The 7,390-nt window shown below is 30.2% G+C and overlaps 1 protein-coding gene across 2 annotated transcripts; it reads right to left on the bottom strand.

The window, feature by feature from the left end:
• Positions 443–4,702, bottom strand: LOC109333436 (glucose-induced degradation protein 8 homolog). 2 transcript variants are annotated; one of them, XM_019568921.1, is made up of 7 exons: positions 4,576–4,702; positions 4,407–4,498; positions 3,369–3,528; positions 3,137–3,240; positions 2,235–2,366; positions 1,822–1,978; positions 443–844 (listed from the first exon to the last, which is right to left on the bottom strand). In XM_019568921.1, the coding sequence occupies exons 2-7, from the start codon at positions 4,407–4,409 to the stop codon at positions 723–725; spliced, it is 678 nt and encodes a 225-aa protein (XP_019424466.1). In that variant the 5' UTR covers positions 4,410–4,498; positions 4,576–4,702; the 3' UTR covers positions 443–722. The 2 variants fall into 2 exon arrangements, with proteins under 2 accessions (XP_019424466.1, XP_019424465.1); XM_019568920.1 differs by having other exon boundaries at positions 3,137–3,243; positions 4,576–4,699.

The following is a 7,390-nucleotide window of genomic DNA, read 5'->3' as shown; positions in this document are numbered from 1 at the left end:
AGAAAATCGATTCAAGTGAAAATAAAGTTCCATTTTGGTCAATTTGCAAGCACACTAAATGAACATGTTTTTGCGCAGGAAGGTTTAATGGATAAGTACTTATTGCAAGGGTCTAATTCCGAAAATAAGGCAGAGTATGAAGAAAGTGCAATCCTACACGTTATGCATTGCATTCATCTTTGGTAATAGTTGCTTATCCCATAAACTGGGCCGTTCTAGCATAACTTAGAATTATTCTAGATACAAAGTGATTTCAAAATACCAAAGTGCCTCGTATACCTCCATATATAATTTGTGATAACTTTTATAACCCTCATATTCTTATAATGTATTCTCTAATACCCCGTCTATACCTTACTTTTCTTTCTTTCTTTCTCTATTTCCTTTCAAAATTACAACACAAATCATTTCTCTCTCTTTCTTTCCCCTTCCTACCTCAAAATGGGGAGTAACATTTCCCTTTTATAATGATTAAGATTATTAATATGAAACAGTATACCTTAACAATCAGTCACTTCAAGAGAAATTTGTTTGATAAATGTATTAATCTTTTTGTACAACAGCCACTGAAACAGCTATCTAGGAAACAATAGATAACAATTTAAACAAATATCAAGATCGACCATGTATGGAGTAATGTACATACATGACTTTTCATGCCAATGACCACAACATCTTCATCTAAAACCTCCAAATGCAATTCCAAATCAAGTCACAAGCATTCAAATAGCAGGGTCTTCCAATTTAGCAGAGGATAAATCCTTTATGTGAGGATAAGCAGCTTTCTCATCCAGCTGGTTTTGGGCCCATATCAGCATCTTCAACAAGCTTGGAAGTTTTGGATCTGATGCAATATAATTAAACAAAGTCAATTCCGGAGAGCCTTATAAAAATTGATCAGATAATGAAAAAATAGAGCAGAGTGAGTTGTAACGTGTTGAAACAATTTAGAAACAATAAAATGGACCTCATTTAATGGAAGATAAATAAATAAAACAGGTGCAAAGTTTAAAATAGTGAGCAAAAGTGCACAAGACTATAACCAACATGGAAAAATAGACCCAACATCAGGGATTCAACCACTAAAATATGCAATACTTTCAACGTCATAATTGTGATCCTTAAGCATCATAAAAATCACTATGTTTTGCTATTATCCTCATGCTCGGTATGTATAACAAGAATTTGGATCCAGAACATAAAGAAGTTTTAGAGAAAAAATGTTAAATCATCTAGAAGAAAAAGGAAATTCGATCATACTGCCGACTATAAGTAGAAGATCACATATCAAAGCAGATGTTATGCATAATTAAACACAAATCTTCCTGAACATTCAAGCCAAATCTTTCCTTTCAAGTACATATATGATAGATCCAAAAGTACATTCAAACATAATGTTGACATCAACAAGTAACACCAACAGCATATAATGGAAACAAAGAAGTGACAAAATGATTGATCGTAGTAAACAGACAGCAAGTCCTAGCAATATTCCCATGGAATTACATTTGTGAAAAAAAGCAAATACTTCAGATGGTGAATCAGTTATGGACTTATGAGCTCTACAAATTTGAATCCATCTTTCAGTTGATAAACACTCTACTGGAACACTGGTTATCCAGGTAAGTCTAACAATGTCATATTGTTTATTCCCCAAATTTTATAATACAACAGTTGCTATATAACACACTTCATATCTCAATCAGAAAGAAGGCTTATATGAATACAGGTGTGTGTCACACATTCCGCAGATGGCTAAATATGCCGAAGTAAAAAACTAAAACTGAAGTCATAAAAACAAATGTCGCAGGAAACACAGACCTTTTTCATGACTCTGGCTTGTAAGTATGGCAGCATTCACCTCACTTGCTGTCTTTAAACGCTGTGATATATCAAGAAGCTCCCCAACAGGACAGTTAGAGACATCTTCAAAAGCAAGAAGTGCAACAGTCTTCTCCAAATCTTCTAGAAAGCTTTGCTGAACATAATTCAAATTTCGGTCAAGCGTTAGCAGCACCAAGTCTAAGCGACTAAATTTCAATATATAATATTTTTCATCATAAGAAACCATTTTCACATTTTGCGTTGTTTTCAAACTACAGTCGATGAAAGTAAATAAACAGGGCAAACAGTTAACCTATTGATTAAAATAATACATAGGACCAAACATGTGTCACTAAGAAAGACATTATATGTTAAAATAGAGGTCAGCAAATTGATCAGACGAGACTTACATTTTCCTCCCCCCTAGGTGCAAGTTCCTCCTGGGCAAACTCTAGAGCTTCTTCTATTTTTCCATTTCGAATTAGCTCTATCAGCCGTTGCTGTTGGAGATGAAAATATAATTGGGGGTTTGTGTCCAATATCTGCAAACAGTGTTACAAGATGAATATTAAGTTTATGGAACACAAGAATCCCATGAATGGCACTATGATGAGTACTAGAATGTTAAAGGACGCACAGTGTGATTTTAAGTTTGAGGGGGAAAAATTAGTGTAGAAGGCAAAAGAAAAATATTCTTAGCAATAAACAATTGTTGTAAGTTGAACATCTCTACTATAATAAATTTGAGTAGAAGTCTGATTGTGAAACTTCTGACAACCACCACAGTTCTGTAAATATGCATACATCGGTGGAGACATCCCTTCCCCAACCATATGCTTGCTTACGTCACATATATATTGCTATACGTACACAGGTTGTTGAAACATTGAAAATATACATGAGGAATTGTTATTGGAGTTTTATCTGGTGTCTAAACTTTCCTCATTTACAAAATCCCCAAATAAAAAAGGCTGCATTTCCTCATTTAAACCCTGCATGCTTCCTTCCCCCTTCCTCCAAAAAAACAGCGGACATAAACATAGTGAGTCTATAAGAGAGAAACTCTGATTACTATCAGCATGGTCACTGAATTGCAATAACAGTATATCATTAAATGGATCAATACTGCAAGCAAGTGCATGTCTATTTGCCAGCCTAGAAAGCAAAAAAAAAATTGACTACGTCCTTCAATAATGCATGCATTGGATGCAATGCACCATAGAAAGAAAAGCAGTTAAGTACATAGATGTTAAGTGGCACGGGATATGACATCAAGCTGGGAGGCTATAAAAATACAGAATGGGCAACCAACCTCCGGATTTAAGTCATTCACTTTTTCGATTGCATCCTCAACATTACCACTTTGTACTGCCTTTTTAACAGCCATGCGATCAGTGATTGTTGCAAGATCTATGTCTGCTATAGATCAATAAGGAAAAGCATAGCAGAATATATATATATATATAGGCGATAAAATCATGCCAATAAAAGAAAGAAATACAAAAATCAAAAGAAACAGAAAAGTGTGATTTATTCAGGGATACGTTCAGTTCCAGACTCCTTCCGGAATTTCTCGGCAGCTTCAACAAAACCCTCAGTAACAAGGAAATTCATCACTAATTTATTCATGTCTTCCTTCCGAATCTTCACATCATTAAGCTTCTTCTCCCACTCTTCTCTTGTTATTACTTTCTTTGACCCAGCCTTTGCACAAACAAGTTCAATATGATGATGGAATTAGTATCATTGCCACAGCAATTGTTAAAATCAGTGCACTTCCATGAAGTGTGTACCACATTGTCCATAACTAATGTATTTATGGTAACTTCCAGAGAAAATGCTCAAATTGATCAATCAGCACACATAACATCACACTTTCCCTCACATTCTTTCTGTCTAATAGACAATCCAAATAATGAATCCTAATATCATCCAATACCATCCGCTACATTCGATTTATTTCCATCCATCCAAACATGATATTTCTGCAGTTTTTATGAAGCAATACTACAACTACTAGAAGATATATAAACAGAACAAAACCAAATCTGAACTATTTTTCTAGATATCTATACAATCATATATAATAGAAGGCAGAAAACAACATCATGGCATCATCAGTGTTAAACTGGCACAAACTTAAAATCCATTGCAATATTCATTTGAAAATATTAACAATATTCTTATATTCTAGCACAGAATGTTAAAATAGTTTTTTGACAGACACCCGCATTTTTTCATCAATGGATTTATAAATAAAAATTATGTAGACTAAAATTTAAAAATAAAAGATATTAAATTTATTATGAGCGATAATGATAAATTTAATTTATAGAGGTCATAAGATGTAAGTTGAAAAGATGAATATACATCATTAGAGATATTGGTGTACACAATGTTTGTCATATATATATATATATATATATATAAATAAAGATAAGGAATAAGTAAAACTTAGAATATGGAAAAGAATAAAAAAACGAAAAAAAACACTGATGTAAGGAATAACACTTCTACAAGTTATCTATGGTGCAGAACTGCAGATAAATCGGTATGGGTGATAAATTAATTAAATGAAATACCATTGCCTCAATTTCTGGAAGTTTGTGAATCACAGTCCAAAAAACAGTTACATCAACGCACTCGCTTCAACTCCATTGATGTCAATCTCTACCTGAAAATGATAAATAATTGAAGATCATAAACCAGAATCAACAATAATATAATTCAAAAACTGAAACTACACATTACTTATTCATGCGGAAAGTGCTGGGTTGAAAATTTTTGGTTGGAGGATTAAGGCGTAGTATATGTAGGTCTTATTGCAGGGAATCTCTACCCTTCAATTTCTCTTTCTCTTTCTTCTTCACTAGACTCTGATTCTGAATTTGAGTTAACGATAGATGCAAGAAGATGCAGAATATTTGATCGGTGATTTGGTTCGGACCACTGTTTACTGGGCTTGAAGAATAGGCCCAGTTAGTCCAACTCAAAAATAGAATGACGCAATTTCCTTTTCACACCCCACAAATCTAATATATTTTAACTAACAAAAGGTTAATCTATTAGGATAAGCTTTCACTATATTCTTAAAAAGATTAAATGATCAAAAATTTTATTTTTGAGATTATACTTATTATTTGAGATTGACAAACACTCCAAAAAGATTAAATTTGTATCTATATAGTGTTATATATTTGGTAGTATTAAAAATGTCCATTATATCTTAATCTAATATCATTATATGCTTTAATACATTTTAATTTTTATTTAGAATTTCTTTTCTAATTCAAATTTAATGGTACAAAATTTATATCAACAGCGTATGATCTATTATATATAAATATAATATGATGTGGGATAAAGAATTTATGTTAAGAATAAAAAATATATTATATTCTAAAATATTATTGTGTGTACGAAAAAATTCAAAATTATGAAAAATTGTGCCATAATAATCTAGTTCGGCTTTCCAAATGCTACACAACTAGATCTATTTAAGAACATGAATATAGTGAATGATAAATTATTTTTAGTTGTGTTCCTTTGGTTAGTTATATACTATTTTAAACATATTAATATTTTTATCACTTCTTAATAGCTTGACAAAATCACTTTTTAATAATATACTATTTTCATGTAGTGACCGTTAGTAGCTAACGGAACCCTTATGTTACACAAGTGTTACTCAGGCGGTTACTGTTAACTATCTATACTATTAATAAAGGGAAAATACACATATAATATTATTTTCTTATTTTATCCTTATTATCTTCTTATTTTAAAAGTGTATTTAAAAAATTGAATATTAGACCAATTGAATAAATTCAAGAGTAAATTTAGCGCAAAAAATTATATTTGAATTTATAAAATACAAACTATACATTACAAACGATAGGAAAGCGGGTTGACAGGCACGACAGTGCATGTCAACACGCTAGTAATAATAATCGTAATAATTTGAATATATATATATATATATAAGAGAATCACTCTTTTATTTTATGGAATTGTTCAATCTCAGAGGTTCCAAAATGAGCAAGGTCATCGACGAAGCTTTCTCATTGTTGAATATATTATTGTAAGATTTTTTTACTTTTCTCTCTTAAGGTTTCTCAATTCCTATTGATTATCATTATAGTAGTTGTTTAAATGTGGATTTAGCAATTTCATCATTTGTTTTAATACATTAATATGTCGAATAAATAGTAGACAAATTTTGAATATACATAACAGAATCAACAATAATATAAATCAAAAACTGTAACTACACATTACATATTCATGTGGGAAGTGATGTGTTGCAAAAAAAATGATTGGAGGATTAAGGCATAGTATATGTAGGTCTTTTTGCAGGATGCAAGATGCAAAATATTTGGTTCGATTTCTCTTTCTTCTTCACTATAAATTTTGAATTTGATTTAGCAATAGATGCAAAGTGGTTTGGTTCGGACCACTATTTACTGGGCTGGAGGGTTAGGCCAGTTAGCCCAACTCAAAAATATAATTATGCAATTTCCTTCTCACACCCCCACAAATTTAATATATAGTAGTGTTGTAAAATCTGCTGCATCATAAAAGAAACACCAAAAGCTTATTGATTCGACTTTTATGAGTGTTATTTATTGAAAGGTATACCCATAATTCCTAAAAAATGAATACTCTTAATAATATAAAAAAATCTAATATATCTTAACTAATATCATGATCTATTTTAATAAATTTAAATTTAGATTTTTTAATAATTCATTTTAATGGTAAAAAAATTATATTTTTGGCGTATAATCCATTATTGTTTCATTATATTTAAATCTTAAATAAAACTAATATATAAGAATTATGTATGGTTTAGACAAAAAAATATATTAAAAATAAATTCTAAAATATTATTGTGTGTATGAAAAATTCAAAATTATGATAAATTGTGCCATGATAATCTAGTTTCGGCTTAATGCTACACAACTTGATCTACTTAAGAACATGATTCTATTTAACGATAAATTCTTTTTTGTTGTTTTCCTTTGGTTAATTATATTTTATTTTATACATATTAATATTTTTATCACTTGTTAATAGTTTGGCAAAATTACGTATACCTCATGAGACAACAATGCAGTTTGATTTAGCATTTTATTATTTTGTATTATAATAATTTAATAATAATTAAAATACGATATTAATTTTTGCATTTATAGTAACAATATTTGATCATTCACTTTTTACAAAGTATTGCATTTAACGTAATTGTTAAGAAAAACAAGTTTTTCCATAATGGTGTGTGTTAGAAGAAAAAAACGATATATTTTCTAGAAAAATTAGAGTATCAAAATTCAAAAGGAAAAAATGGCACACTTTAAAGAAAATTTAGTAATAGGTTAAGTTGGGTAATTTATATGGATTTAATATGTATATATTAATAGTGTAAGTGTTTTTATACTGATAACAAATTATTCATCATTCATGTGTTAATAATCATTTACTCTCAAGCAAAATAATACAAAATTAATGATGAATAATATATGCACTTGCTTTTATTCGCTGCATGATATTTAGGGCTTAGTGTGTA

Source organism: Lupinus angustifolius, chromosome LG18, assembly GCF_001865875.1.
Source record: "Lupinus angustifolius cultivar Tanjil chromosome LG18, LupAngTanjil_v1.0, whole genome shotgun sequence".
NCBI classification, from domain to species: domain Eukaryota; kingdom Viridiplantae; phylum Streptophyta; class Magnoliopsida; order Fabales; family Fabaceae; genus Lupinus; species Lupinus angustifolius.
Note: the sequence above shows the minus strand (reverse complement) of the source record. Positions and strands in the feature narration are given on the sequence as shown.

Excerpts from the sequence above, each read along its gene's own strand:
- LOC109333436 (XM_019568920.1), bottom strand. Across the intron at positions 3,244-3,368 it reads GAAGGAGTCTGGAACTGAAC|CAGACATAGATCTTGCAACA; the intron begins GTATCCCTGAAT and ends ATTGATCTATAG. Across the intron at positions 1,979-2,234 it reads CACCTAGGGGGGAGGAAAAT|CAAAGCTTTCTAGAAGATTT; the intron begins GTAAGTCTCGTC and ends AATTATGTTCAG.